Here is a 15,711-nt window from a genome sequence, read left to right on the forward strand (position 1 = left end):
AAAATCCGCCTGCCTCTGTCTCCCAAGTGCTAGGATTAAAGGCCTGTGCCACCACTGCCTGGCATTAGTCAGGGTTTCTATTCCTGCACAAAACATCATGTCCAAGAAGCAAGTTTGGGAGGAAAGGGTTTATTCAGCTTACACTTCCACACTGCTGTTCATCACCAAAGGAAGTTAGGACTGGAACTCAAGCAGGTCAGGAAGCAGGAGCTGAGGGAGGGATGAAGCAGGCCATGGAGGGATGTTACTTACTGGCTTGCTTCCCCTGGCTTCCTCAACTTGCTCTCTTATAGAACCCAAGACTACCAGCCCAGGGACGGCACCACCCACAAGAAGCCCTCCCCACTTGATCACTAATTGAGAAAATTTCTTACAGCTGGGTCTCATGGAGGCATTTCCCCAACTGAAGCTCCTTTCTCTGTGATAACTCTAGCCTGTGTCAACTTGACACACAAAAACCAGCCAGTACAGTGTGTGTGTGTGCACACACGTGTGTATTTGAACCATAGCATTTGGGGGACTGGTGGGAGTTCTCTTATTCTACCATGTGGGTTCTAGAGCTCAAACTCAGGTTGTCAGGCTTGGCAATGAGTATCTCTATTTGCTGAATTATCTTACCAGCTTTGATTTTTTTATTTATAATTTGTTTACTCTAGTTAACAAGCAATTGATAGCTTTTATACTACCCTCCACTGTATTAGTTTACATCTGTTTTCAGGTAGAGGCATTTCTTCTATATTTAGTTTTCCCAATCCATACATTATAAATATAATAACTGAAAAATACCTCTTCAAAAATTTCCATAAATTGTGAGTTACAACTGTATGAGCTAGCTGTCTCTGTTGACACAGCTTCTGTAGCGTCATCGACGCCCCCACCCTTTATCCTGCTAGGAATTGAATGTAGGACCTCAACGTGTCTTTAATTAAGCTGCATCCCCAGCCTTATAGTCAGTTCTTCATTAACAATAACTCATCTCTCCTCACTGGAAACCATGGTCAGTTCTCAGCGGTGCTTTTGCCAGTGTGTGTGGCTCTGGATGGCCTGTTAGCATTAGTCATGGCGTTGACTCGACGTGGTGCCCTTCTTGCTGCCCACCTTCCAGATTTATGGAAACTTTAAAGGGAGTGTGCTTACCAGAAGAGATCCTTTAAATCATCCCATGTCATTCTCTTTACCGCTGAAGATCACTGTCAAATGCTAAGCATATAGGAAGCTCAACTGTGCTGCTGCTTCAGATATGGTACTTCCATGGGTTTGAAAAAATTCAATGTCTTCTTACCTGAACTGTGTTCCTTTCATGAAATAGCTTGGCTGTAATAGAGGTTAAAAGAAACGGTAAAACAAAACAAAATACTAAAACCAAAAAGCCCATATTTCAGATCCTAATCACTTGTCATGAAAAAAAATTAAGTAACATTAAAAATCTATAAGACAGTGTTATGATTTAAGTTCCATAAGGCAGTGTCCAGAGGCCAAAGAAGTAGTTCAGCTGGTACAGGCACCAGCTGCCAAGCCTGGCGCTCTCAGTCGGATCCCTGGGACCCATGGTAGAGAGAACTGGCTCCTGCAAGCTGTCCTTCTGAGAAGGACTCCCTGGATACTGGGGATCATCAAAGGTGGAGTTTTGTATAGAAACCGTGACTCTAGAGTTGGTTCCTGAAGCTGGGTATTTCAATAGACTTAGAGTTGCAGAGTGCTGTTGTCATGTTGGAGGGAGTTAGGAGTAAGGATGGCAGGTACTGTCCTGTCACTGCAGAGAAGGGGACAGCAGGAGAGGGTCAATGTCTAAACCTAGGGACGAGGATACTAGTTATAGCCCTGTCCTGCACAATGTGTAGAAAGCAAAGTATAACTTGGTGCTTTTTCTCAGACCTAAGTTAGATACTCTTATAAGAGAATACTTTTAAACCCATTAATGTCTGACGGTTTGACTATAAAGCAGCCAAGATGTATATATGTGGACATCCCCAAACTTAGGAAGTCTTTAGAAGTAAGCATTTATCTTTCAAAACTTTACCTATATGTTATCCGCACTGTCCATATTAACTAATTTAATTACCTAATGACCAGATTACATCATTCTAATAGAATCATGTTAAATATTTGAATATACATATTAAGCATCCCTGATCTGAAATGCAACGTGCTTCAAAAGCTGGAAGAACTCAGTGCTTATATTATGCTGGAAGGACTCAGTGCTTATATATGCTATAGATGTAAATGTTACACTATGAACTTTTTACATGCATACATTTATTAAGATGAATAGGATCATATTTAGTCTAAGTGTTTCACACAGGTAAAACATGAATGAAGATTGTATTAGACTTGGTCTGAGCTCAGAGATCTCGTTTTATATGTGCATATATTCCAAAGCCTGAGAAAATCTGAAATGTAAACCCCTTGTGTTTGTAAGCACTTTACGTAAGGGATAATTATCATGAATAATTTGTAATTACAATAGTGACAACTCAAATTAGAATCAATTCTTTTTTAAGATGGAGAAAAGACTATGTTTCATAATGGCTTAGAAAATGTGCTCCACTTTTTTGGGGAGGAAGAAAGACTGGAGGTGGATGAATCAGTGTTAGTGTACAGTGACTGCGATGTCTTTCAAAGCCTTTTTTTCCCCTATTCTTTCTTGTCTCTTAACTTTTTGTATTACTTTATAGGCTGGTCCTTCTTCCTAAAGATGCCCCTGCTGTGTTTCTTTATTTTCTTTTTCTGTGTATAGGCAAGGAGGGTTTCTTCAGAAATCAGAGAGGAGAGGCAAGAGAGCCCTTTCTTCTTTCTCTCTGTACTTTTGCTGTGTGATATGATAATGGATGTTCAATGCATTAAAATGTGAAAATGGCTGTGCTTCACTGTACCATTAATAGCAAAAGGAGCAGTAGTAGAGAAATGACAGTTGGAGGAAACTAAAAAGGAGGTGAGAGAGGAGGCCATCAAAGGAAAGAATGGAGAAGAATGATGGGTAATAAGCTAAAGTGAGAGTCTATTGCCCACTCAGAGGCAAAGATTAAGTTGCCTTTCTCTGATCTCATCTCCTCAGGGAATCTTGGGGAAGAAGAAATAAGATAATCTTTGACTTTCATTTCCTGGTTCCTTTTGCTTTTCATCATAGTTTCTGGCTGAGCACACAGCACTTCTCAGACTTCCATCTCCAGAAGTGACAAAGAGTGTACAGGAGGCCCATGGGGCATATATGTCCCTTCTGTCTTTTGCTGAACCCTACATTTTACTTCTGTATGTTCTTAACACTATCTCTTAGTCTGTTCTCTGTCTGGGCCATGCAGATTCCTACCTGTCTCTGGCCTCGGATAACCATCAGTGTTGCTGGAAGCTTCATCCACTCTTCTGTGAGTAGAATGCAGTGCAGTTCTGCATTCTTTCATGCTTACAGTTTAAATTGAAAACAGCACTGAGAGATCAGCAGTCCTAACTGTGTATCTCCTCCTCTCAGAAGTGTCGACTCATTTTAGAGACCTATGTCCTCTTGTTAGAAAAAAATAAAACAAATTTCTTTTGCTGTTTTTGCTAGGGGATATGAGTAGGTCAAAAAGAACAGCAACAAAGTAGTGGAGAGTCAGTTCCCACAGACAGAGTTAATCCCTTGTTTTTAAAATGGTGACAACATGAAGACATTACATGATTTTAGCCAGGAGATCTTGATTACCACCCAACACAAAGTAAAGGGAACAGGGTTGTTTATTTTGCCAAACAGAAGTGTCTGTGCAGAGGCTGGAGAGCACACTGTTCCTTCTGTAACAAGCCTTCCCTGTACTGATGGCTCGTACTGTCCTGTTTCAGTAAAGTCATTTTAGTACTCTGGAGCTTTGAAATTTATTCAGGATAACAGTTTTATATTTCCAAGCACAGGTTGTCACTGCCAGAGAAAATAAACTTAATTTTTCAGGTCGCTTCGGGCCACTGTGGTTAGGTTCAGATTTTGTATTGAGTTGGAGCGGAGAAAGAAAGAAAGAAAGTGGTCTCAGAAATGTTAGGTTGAGCATTCTGGAAAGTGTGTGTGTGTGTGTGTGTGTGTGTGTGTGTGTGTTATAAAGCACTTAAAGCACTTGCAGTTGTGACACCTTATGATGCAAGCTGTGTAATTTATGGGAACATTATTTACTTAATGCTGTGATCCAAAGTATTTCATTAGTAAAAATATTTTGAAAACATGCAATCTTGAAAAATCTTCATTTTTTGATTTGTGGTTAAAAAGTTCTTTTGCTGACTGGCTGTAGAAGGTTATAGAGGTTCCTGGGTTCCTAGGAGAAAGAGCTATTGGAGGAAGTAGGCCTTGTCCTTGTGGAGGTGGTCATAATGTGGCATGCATAATTTTTATAGCACAAATCCAACATTTATTCACTTATTTACCTATTTACTGCTCAGTAAAATATAAATTGATCTGGTATTTTAATTTAAATCAGATTTATTTATTTTTATGGTTTGAAAATTAAACTTACATGCAATTTTAAGGCTATGGAGAGGTTTTCTGGGGTAACATTTGGCAGGCTAAAGGATGATATTATAACCAGAAGGTTGACAGTTGATGTAGTCAGTTCAGAGCAGTGATTCCTCACATTGTCTTTAAAAACTGTACTCGCCTTAACTTTCCCGTTTCTCATTCCTCCCTCCATGCTGTGACTCCTGGTAACTGTTGATCTGATCTTCAACAATTTAGTTATTTTAAGGATATTATATAAGTGGACATCACATAATATACAACATTTAGGGTGTTATTTTTTATTAGACAACATTTCAGAATCTATTCAGGTTGTTTGTATGGAGAGTTGCCTTGTTTCTCATTAAGTAATTACTTTTGCTTGTTGGTTTTTCCTCCTTCCTATATTCCTTTATTTGTAGATTTGCCCTTTTATATGTCCTAGATTTTCTGGATGTTTTGTGCCCGGATTTATTTATTTATTTATTGTTTATTTTAGGTTTAATATTGTCTTTGGCTGAGGTATTCATTTCTGGTACCCTGTCTTTAATGCCTGAGATTCTCTCTCCCATGTTTTGTACTCTGTGGTTGAAACTTACTTTTGAGGTTTCTGTTTGACTTCCTAAATTGTTCATTTCTAGTTTTATCTCAGTTTGAGTTTTTTTTAGTGATTCTGTTTCTTTGCTAAATTCTACTTTCATGTTGTGAATAGTTTTCATTATTTCATTCTACTGTGTTTTCATAGACTTCATTAGGCCTCATTAAGGTCCTTGAACATACTCGTAATTGCTATTTTAAAGTCCTTGTTTTGGGATTCAGCTGTATAGCATTTCTCAGAGCCTACTGTAGTAGGGTTACTGGGATCTAGTGCAGACATATTGTCCTGGCTGTCACTGTGTTTTAGCCCTTGATGTCTAGGCATCTAAGGTTGAGATGATTGAAATAATTATAGGAGTTGATATCTGGTCTTTCCTTTGTTTGGTAGATGTTCTGTTCCTTCATCTCTTTGTCCTCCCTGGATCTTAGGAAGTGATGAATGTCAGTTGCCTGGTAGTGAGTGCTTCTGCAGGTCCATGGGTGGCAGAGGGGAAGAAAGATGAGCTTGGAGAAAAGGCTGAGAGGAACTTCAAGAAAGAGCTAAGGGGCTCCTTTTCACACCTAGAGGCAGGGTGCCCTGGGAGCTGGAGGTGTAGTGTGACAAGGGGATACTACAAAGAGGTTGTAGTAAGGTAAAGAATCCTCTGGAAAGCCAGGGATGAAAGGGTTAGGGGACTCTGGGCCTGAACAAAGAGCTGGTGTCTCTAGAGATGGGAGGAGGGGCATCTGTAAGCAGGTTACCATCATCAAGTTGTGGATGAGAATGGATAGAAAGATGGTAAAGGAGGGGAGGAAGGATAGTGTTATTCACTTACCTCAGTTCCTGCTGGGTCACATGGGATCCTGTGGAGAGTGTTTCTAGGTATCAGTAGCTGATGAAAAGTGGTGTGGGGGCGGGGAGGGGGAGTCCCCAGGGAATGGAGATAGCAGAGACTCCAGCAAGCAATCTGTACATGGCTGGGATGAGGCTGGAGAGATAAGAGTGAAGGCAGGAAGGAGAATGGAGGTTCTTTACCCAAGTCTGGGTCTAGTGTATCAGCTGGAGATCCTAGGTAGACAATGTTTCTAGGTATATTTTATTTTAACTACTTTTGAGTCATTTATATAAACCTATGAGCACAGCATGTCTTTATGATTCCCATATAGCTCAGGATAGCTATGAATGTAGCCCAACACAAAACTGTAAACTTACTTAAAATGTTATTGAAAAAAAATTCCAGTTTTTTTTTTCTTTGTAAGTCAGTTGTGCATTTCTCAACTTTTAGGAAGACCACTTTGTATGACAGTGTCAAAAGGATCCATGATAGTGCTTCAGTTTATCCAGTCAGCATGTTGTGGTTTTCATCATGTAAATCCTGTCCACATTTTGAACAACATTTGATATGTGTGGCTCCACCTTACTCTGCTAGTCCTTCCATCACTGTATTGAATAAAGGCAATGAGAATGGGCAGCATTGTCCTCTCCCAGTCTAAAGGACAAGCGCTCAGACTTTCCTCCTCCTCCCTTTCCTCCTCCTCCTCTTCTTCATCACCATCAAGTTCGATGCAATTGTGAGGTCCTTTTATACCTATGCTATAAAATTAATTATAAAGTTGACTTAATAAAGAGGAGTGGTCCCAATTGGTTTAGGAAATGGCCAGCTGGTTCGTCTGGCTAATAGTCACAAAAGCCCACTGTCTTATCTCAAAAATTTTCTGCCAATTTGGCTAAAATTTACTATACACCCATGTTTTTTTGCTAAAGGCATTAAAACTTTAATTCCATTTAGTTTATTTATTGTGTTTCCTGGCAGTTGTGCATGTGCCACGGTGTATGTGGAAGTAAGAGGACAGCTTTCAGTAGTTGGTTCTTTCCTTCTACCATGTGGTCCTGGGAATCAAACTCAGATCTTCAGACTCTGCACCTGGAAAGGCATTAACATACAAAATACATGAAAATGTTGATGTTTTATACTGCTTATAGCTTTGTCTAAAGTTTGTTTCTTTTCTTTATATAAACAAAATAGAAAGGGCAGTGATTATGTGGTATATTTAACAGAAAAAAGAAAAAGGAGGCCAAGCTTTTGGAGCAGGGAATGCTCCATGGAGCAGCAGTAGGCGTTAGGTGCTTTTATAGTTAAGTATGGTCAGGAATGCTGACAAAGGTTTAAGCTTAATTTACTTCTTAAAAGTTATCAAGATTTTTTTTTTATTAAATAACTATAATTTTAGGAGTACAAACACTACATTTAAGGAGGTTGTTTATAGTATATATTTTAGGTGGTTCTGTATCTGTTCAGTATACTCCACTTGTTAATATTTCTGCCATCAGAAGAGGCAGAAACTTATTGGTAATGATGGCCTCCTGTCGGGAATGACAGCATGCTATTATTTTACTTTGAAATTAAAATGATAGAACACTGAGTTAGAAGAAGGAAGCACAAATTATAATTCACAACAAATAGATAACTGACTTCATGTGGATCCATAATTACAATATCTCATAACTTCTCTAGCTCCAGAAAAGGGTGCCAAGCAATTAAATCCACACAGACACTAAGACTTGAAAGAGTTATATCATTTCTGTTACAGTTTTGCCTATAGAAAACTATTTATAATTGAACAAAACTGAGAATCTATGTGCCATATGTGTATTTAGTAGATAATTCAGGGATCCTGGTTATACTTGGCCCAGTTTGGAGACCATTCTTTTAGGCCTATGATTATTTTATTATTTTGTTTCCAGATCACAATGACTATCATATTTTTCCTTGATGAGCATTTAGAAAACCTCAAAAATGCACTGCTTTCCTTATTTTAGCTTTTCCTCTCTTGTTTTTTTTTTTTTTTATGATGAGTGCTATTTATTTTAATACCTTTTACAATGTGAAGTTTATGATTTCTGTTTCATACAGCCAGCTACAAATCTACTTTAACTATCAAGAATTTTCTTTAGAGCAAGGATAAGGCATTTTCCAGGAGTAGGGAAAATGACAAATGGACAAAGTTTAGGGATAAAGGGCCTTAGAGTAAGCAATAGAATGCTCTAATCAATGAGAAGGAATCAAAGGGACTCCAAGGAAATGCCCATCTGGTCTGAATGAGCTCAGGTCTCTTGACTGGGTAGGCGAGCTTCCCAAGGGCTCCTAGTATTCTGAATGGGATTGTAGTCACTGTTATCTCTGAGGACTGCTGAGAGGGTAATATGTAAATGTTGTTCCATATGGGAAATGCAATTGGATAACTCCAGCCAAGGCTTTAGAGTATATTATTAAAGTGTGGCTTTCAAGAGTTAGGGTTTGTTCGTTCGTTTATTTATCTACTTAGATGGGGTCATAGTGAATAGCCCTGGCTAATCTGGGAACTCAGTATGTAGAATAGGATGGCTTAACTCATGGAGAACCACCACCTGTGCCTCCTGATGGTTCGGATTAAAGGCCTGAACCATTATACCCACACTAAGGTATATTAGTGAAGGCTGTAATCCTTGGACTAATGTTATATTCACTAAGAGATAGCATATGACCCTTGCTATTTCATTTAAAATTTTCTTAATTATATTATTTGTATTTATGTGTACCTTAATACATATACTGATGTCAGAGAATAACTTTCAGGAGCTGGTTCTTCTATCATGTAGATTCAGGGATTAACTTGAGCTTGTAAGGCTTGGCAGCAAACATTTTTACATGTTGCACTATCTTGCCCATTTCTATTTCAACTCCTTTTAAAAAAAGATTTTAAAATTGTATGCATATACAATTTATGTATAAGTATGCATTGCATTTGTTCCTGACTCCCATAGAGGTGAGAAGAGGCCCTCGGCTCCTTCTGAACTAGAGTTACAGATAGTTGTGGGTCACCATTTAGATGCTGAGAACTGAACCTAGGTCCTTACAAGAGCAGCAAGCACTTTTAACTTCTGAGCCAGCTCACCAGCCCTCCTTTCATTTTTGTGCCTGTGGCTAAAAGCATTAAAAACTATTTTAGGCTTAGAATACATGAACTTTTATGACAATGGCTGATAAAGTTTATCTTACTATTATTAAAGTAGCTTTAGGCTATTTGCAGAAGTAATTAGCAGTTTCATAATGAGATGTATGAGGAACAGTATTTAATAAGTGGAACTAGTACCAACTAAGGTGATGTGGAGTGTGAAGTTCCAGCCTTAACACATGTTGAACATTCATTTTATATGTGTGTGTGGGGAGTATGTGTGTGTATGTAAGTATAGGCACACACATATATAATTTATGTACATATACCTATGTATAACACATGCTGTTTTATATGCAAATATTTGAGTATAGATTATATAAGCTATATACTTACATTGACATTTGTGGTTCTGTCCTTGCATCTGAAAGTAAGTACTCACAGAAAAGAATGGGAAATACTGGATTCAAGGGATAAGTAGTGTAAAGAAAAAAGTATAGAACACCTGGGCAAAGATCCTGAGGTGCATTCAGCTGTCAAGAGGGACTGAAGTGAGGAACTGGAAGGCCATCAGGTGTAGGACATGAGCTTTTTCCATTGTTGTTTCTCTCTTTAGAGCCATACTTTCTTACACTTAGCTTCTTTGTGTGTGTGTTTCATCCCAGTAATGTGGCTAATTCAGTACCACACACAGGCTGCTTTACCTTTATAGTTGCTAAGAACACCTAACTGCCTAACTCTTCAATACTTTCAGAACTCATTGGCTTAGTCCTGTCTAGAGGTTGGTTCTTCTTTGTCCAATATCTAACTTGAGGCTATCAGTCAACCATGGGTAGGGTAGATGGGTAGACAAAGTCACATTACTAAATATCAGTATGTACAAAATTAAATGGGCATTAATTAACCTGATAGTATAACATAAAATTGCTAAAATATGGAAGAGTGGTGCAGACTCAGGTTCTACTGGAAAGTATTGGTAATATTGTGGCTAATAGCATGCTTTTGTCTTTTCTTGTTCTGTTCTCTATTGGTGGCCACACTGAGCCATTCAGTTCTAGCCATCATGCTGGAAACACATAGTACAAGTTCAGAGCACGCTAGGATGAGATGGAGACTAGAAAGCTTGCTATGTGTGATGGAACTGGAGGTGGTTGTCTGAGGAAGAGGAAATATGGCGCGTTCCTGATAACTGTTAGAAGACACATGCAGTCTTCAGATCCTAGAATGAGCTCTGTATGAGAGACAGGTTGTTTCGTATGGTTACAGAGGATTGTTGATGTTGTGAGGAGTGATGAGGTGAACATGAGGGGGTTTCCTAGGAGACATAACTGGCAGAAAGTAGAATAGGCTGCATTGAAAAGGAGTTTCTCATCCTTTGGGATGTCAGGATAGAGGCTGAATAATATGTCTCAGTCAGAGTAGACCCAGAGAAACATATAAAGCTTAAACCAAGTCATTTATGATTTCTTTGAAACCTATTTTTGTAAATCTGTATATTTAGTATCAGTAGCAGGGGATTGACATACTCATTCACCCATTGTATTCTAGCCTTTGATTTGAAATTGTTAACATTTAAGTGAGACACTTTTATTTTATAACATTTGTTACTCACTTATTCCAAGTGACACTTAAGCAATGGGTTTGATAAGTAGATGTACTATAACATAGTTATAGGGACACTGTCTACCTCCTTGTGCTATAACAGTTATAGGGACACTATCTACCACATCAAGGAAGGCTGTATTAAGAAGAAACATTTTGACCACATGTGGTGTGTAGCCTTCAGTGCTAGTATTGGAGACAATAGGTAGAAGGATAGTGGGTTGGAGGCCATGGTAGATCAGTCACCAAATCCCAAGCCATGATGAGACACGTATTTAAAAAAGTCCTTATTGAATAATTTAAGAATTAATTTCACTTTGGTTTCCTGGAGGTCTCTTACCTTTATGAAAAGTCAATCAAACATAGACTACCAGGGATTATTTATTCTTAATACAAAAAAGGGTCTTTTTTCCTGTCCTGCTTTTCACTGCCTTCTTGTTGACCAGAGCCACACAGACTTTGTCTGAAGGATGTGAGGACCCATATACCCATGGTAGATAAGTACAATATGGCACATAAATACATAAGTATAGCTTTTTAAAAGGACTTGGGTTTAGTTTTAACATTCTCACCTTTTAGCTGGCCATGGAACTGCAGGAGACTCAGTTTTAATCTATGATATGAATAAAGCGAAGAAGAGAGTAAATTCAAAATGCTTTTCCTTTTGTAGGTTTGGACAGAATATTAAATTCTATAAAAATCTTTAAATGTTGAAGCTGAGTAAGAGCATTTGGTTCAGAACCATAATTTTATAAATGAGTGAAATAAGATCTGAAGAAGTCAGCGGCATCTAGAGCAGTGGCTCTCAGCCTTCCTAATGCTGCGGCCCTTTACCACAGTTCCTCTTGCTGTGGTGACCCTCAACCATAACATTGTTTTCATTGCTACTTCATAGCTGTAATTTTGCTACTGCTATGAATTGTAATGTAAATATCTGGTATGCAGGATATCTGATATGCCACTGCTGTGAAAGGGTTATTTGACCCCCAAGGGTGTCATGACCCACAGGTTGATAAAACTGATCTAGACGGTCAGGGTTGGCAGCAGAAGCCCTCGGTTCCTTTGATATTAGAGACGGAACTCAGAACTAAAGGTGTAAAGATGCTCTCAACATTTTTAGTTTTATCTTGTGAAAGATATTTCAAGGGTAAATAATTCTTAGCTATACTGTGGAGAAATCATTTCTTTGAGAAACTCTTTTCTCTTTCCAAGATTTTGTGTTGGTTTTAAAACTTGTACCCAGCTATAGGCAGTGTCTGTCACAGTGACGATCCCAGTGGCTAGCAGACTGTGTATTCCTTTGTCTCTGCAGCATGCTTGCAAAACAACTTTGGTTGAACTTAGTCTTTCACAATTAAAAACATAAATTTCAATTAATATGTGTTCTGTTTCCTAGATGTCTCCTGAAGAAACAGTTTGTAAATACTGTGGCGTCAGCTATCTAATTCTTCATGAATTTAAGGCTATGGAAGAAAAACTGAAAGCAGTGCAAGAAGAAATGAAATTTTATCAAGGAAGTGTAGAACGGGAAAAGACACTTCAAGAAAAGCTGCAGTCTCTTAGCCAGGAGTTTGAACAGTATAAAAGTGACAGCGAGTCCAAGAAGGCAAGGTTGGAGTATGTTTCCTATCTCTTAGTTAGTTTCAAGACAAACAGTAGATCTGGGTGGCATGGTGGTACATGCCTGTAATTCCAGTAGTCAGGCCTGGGCAGAAGTGCTGAGAATTCCAGGCCAGCTATATAGTTTTCTATATCCTTTGCTGTGCCTTTGCTTACCTTTATTATAAGTAACTTTCTGCTGCATTTGTGGCTTAGTATCTTTTGATAGATATTTAACAATAAATAAAGTAGTGTGTTCAGTGTCTTTGCCACTTACATGTATGCGTTGGGATTGTTGTACATTGATGCACACACCTTGATCTTTTCTGGAACAGTGGTTTTTGTTTTTTGTTTATTTTACAGATTTATTTATTTATCATTTCACTTTTTAATATTGATACTATTTCTATTTATTATTATAGGTACTATTTATACTTATGTGCCTTTGAACATGTTTTTTCATAGAATAAGTTCTCAGAAACAAAAATAACAAAAGTAAATTCCAGTTTACAATTTTGATGATTATTAAACCAAAATGTCTCTTGAGAAGACAACATTAATTATGTTTGATGAAGTATTTAGGAACTGTCTATTTATTATACCTTTTAAACATCAACATCCTTTTTTTTTTTTTTTGATCTCCTGCATGAAAACAAAGTTTCTTTCTGGATATTTAGTTTATATTTCTTTTTTTGTTAATGAAAGAGAGTCTTTTTTTAAAGGTATTTTTTATTAGATATTTTCTTCATTTACATTTCAAATGCTATCCCCAAAGTCCCCTATACCTTCCCCCCACCCTGCTCCCCAACCCACTCACTCCCGTTTCCTGGCCCTGGCATTCCCTTGTACTGGGGCATATGATCTTCACAATACCAAGGGTGAAAGAGAGCCTTTTTAAAAAAATGTGGAGATTGGATATTTTTTCCGATGATTACTTGCACACATAAAGTATCCAATTTTCTATTGGGTCAGGTGCTTACAGTTTTGTTGCTTTGAGGCAGGGTCTCATGTAGCAAAGGATGATCTTGGACTTCTGATTCTCCTGCCTCTACTTCCAAGTGCTGGCATGTGACACCACACCAGGTTTATTTGGTGCTGGGGACTCAAACCCAGGACTCTGGGTATGCTAGGCAGGTACTCTACCAACTAGCTATATCTCCAATCTGTGGAGTTTCTAATATAATACTGTTCTTAAACTTTATATGTGTTAATGTTTTCTCATGGTTGATTATCTTTTTGCCTTGTCTTATAATTTTTGTTGGATGTTTTTCATTTTTAAAATGTTCATACTGTGCCAAATTCTGCCAAGGTCTGTGTCATGATACACAGCCTCAACACAAAAGAGTTCATTGGAAGAACATGCGATGGTTACCTGTTGAAATAAAGGAAAATTCAGGTCCTCTGATTTTGTTAAGGATGGGAAACAGATCCTGTTTAAGTCTTTTGCAGTAAATATGCCTCCACCCCACTCCTTCCTTGTTCTATTCTCTTCAAGTCTGAGCACGAATTAAAGTCTCATTGTAGTTTCTATTGAGTTTTGTGACCATCCTGAGCCCCACCTCTGTAGTCTGAGAAAGGAAAGAGCTTTGGCCATCATCAGTTCTATGAAGATTTTTATAACAAAGGAAGAGAGATCACTAAGAGGTATTAGATTTTTTTATTAGAAGTGGAAATGTAAATCTGATAAGGAAAATATCCAGTACTGGAAAGAAAAATAGCAAAAATCACAATTTAAAACAACAAGGAAAAATGGTATTATTTATAGTATTGCTTTGGAGTTAGCTGTTTGGTCTATTTGCAGAGACTTTTTATATATGACGTGAGGTAGATTTTTAATTTCATGTTTTTTCTTGTTTTCCAAATGTCTGCTTTGTTATCCTGACATCTTTGATTAAATATGTCCTCCTTTGTCCCCTAATTGGAAATGCAGCTGACACATTTCTGGTTTAATTTGGACCTTCAGTTTTGTGCTAGTGATTCACTGCCTCCCAGTCATTCAGCACCACACTTTATCTTTAGGATAGCCTTACTGGGATACTTTGCTGGAAAAGTCTCCCCCTTTTTAATGTAGTGTGTCTTCTAGAATTCTAGAATCAGTTATCTGATTTTATGTTACAATTTAGACTGGGACTGCATTTACTTTTTTAGAGTAATTAGATATCTTTAGGTTTGATATATTTATAACAACCTTCTTATTTTCCCTCTAATTATTCAGTTGTTCTTAAAACTTCTTAATAAAATTTTATAGTTTTTATACATTTGTTTAATTCTTGTCAATAAAAATTTATATTTACACATTTGTATGTAATTATTGTTGCTATCGGGGAATGAGATATTTTTCTGCATGATGTGTTCTAATATATCTGAATACAAGTAATTTTTATACATTGATTACATATCTAGCTTCCTTGCTCAGTTTTATTAGCTGTATGTTTTTCAGTTGGTTTTCTTGAAGATCTATAATATGCATCAAACCTCATCATATCATATCCAATGAGATCTTTCCTTTGATTTCATCACTCTTCCTCCCTGTCCCTCCTTCTGCCTTGGTTAAGCTGAACTGGTACACGTGAGTGCATGTGTCTTCCTTCTCACCCAGTGTGGACTTGTCTGCTGGGTACCTGTGCTATAGATTCTTAAAGATTCTGTTTATCAAGTGAGAAATCCTTCTGTTCCTTGCTTTTTAAAAAAGCAAAATAACGATTAAATCAAGAATGATTATTGCACTTGAATGAGTGCTATTTGTTTCTCTTCCTTTTGTATGTTGGGGTAATAATGTGATCTCCCCCTCTATGTTGGTTAGTGGTTTTTGTTTGTTAGTTTTTGTTTTGTTTTGTTTTGTCAACTTGAAGACAAGAAAGGGAACTAAAGCTGAGAACGATGTCCCCATCAGGATGGTTTGTTAGGCAAGTCTCTTAGGCAGTTTCTTGACTGATGATTGATGGGGGAGAATTCAGTGGACAGTGGGTGGTGCCACCCCAGAGCAGACAGTCCTGTGCTGCACAGGAAAGCAGGCTGAGCAAGCAGTAAGCATGAGTAGCCTTCATGGCCTCTGCTTCACTTCTTGCTTCCAGGTTCCTGCCTTGCGTTCCTGCCCTCCTGACTTCCCGTCATAATGGACTAAACAATAGACTGTAAGCCCAAATAAACCCTTTTCTCCCCCAAGTTGCTTTTTGTCATGGTCTTCATCACAGGAATAGAAAGCAAACTAGAACTGTGTGTTTTGCAGTGTCTCCTATAGCCCATGTTGGCTTCATTATGTAAACAAAGCATGACTTTGAACTCCCTATCTTCCTTCTGCCTCCCATGCCTGGTTTTAATTTGTTAATGCAGTAAATAAAAACATGTTTTCTGGAGAGATGGCTCAGCGGTTAAGACACTGACTGCTCTTTTGGAGGTCTTGAGTTCAAATCCCAGCAACCACATGGTGGCTCACAGCCATCTGTAATGAGGTCTGATGCCTTCTTCTGGTGTATCTGAAGACAGCTACAGTGTACTTACATATAATAAATAAATAAATCTTTAAAAAATGTTTCCTAATAAAAAGC

The 15,711-nt window shown here is 38.0% G+C and overlaps 1 protein-coding gene across 3 annotated transcripts in view; it reads left to right on the top strand.

Moving 5' to 3' along the window:
* Lekr1 (leucine, glutamate and lysine rich 1) overlaps positions 1-15,711 on the top strand; it is a 151,338-nt gene that overhangs the window by 5,473 nt on the left and 130,154 nt on the right. For 2 of the 3 annotated variants that reach the window (XM_021196847.2, XM_029537186.1), the window contains one exon: positions 11,961-12,175. In XM_021196847.2, the coding sequence (XP_021052506.1) occupies positions 11,961-12,175 (215 nt within the window). Of the gene's footprint in view, positions 1-11,960; positions 12,487-15,711 lie in introns of those variants that run through there. The other variant, XM_029537187.1, reaches the window with a different exon arrangement.

This window comes from Mus pahari, chromosome 4, assembly GCF_900095145.1.
Source record: "Mus pahari chromosome 4, PAHARI_EIJ_v1.1, whole genome shotgun sequence".
In the NCBI taxonomy this organism is placed as follows: domain Eukaryota; kingdom Metazoa; phylum Chordata; class Mammalia; order Rodentia; family Muridae; genus Mus; species Mus pahari.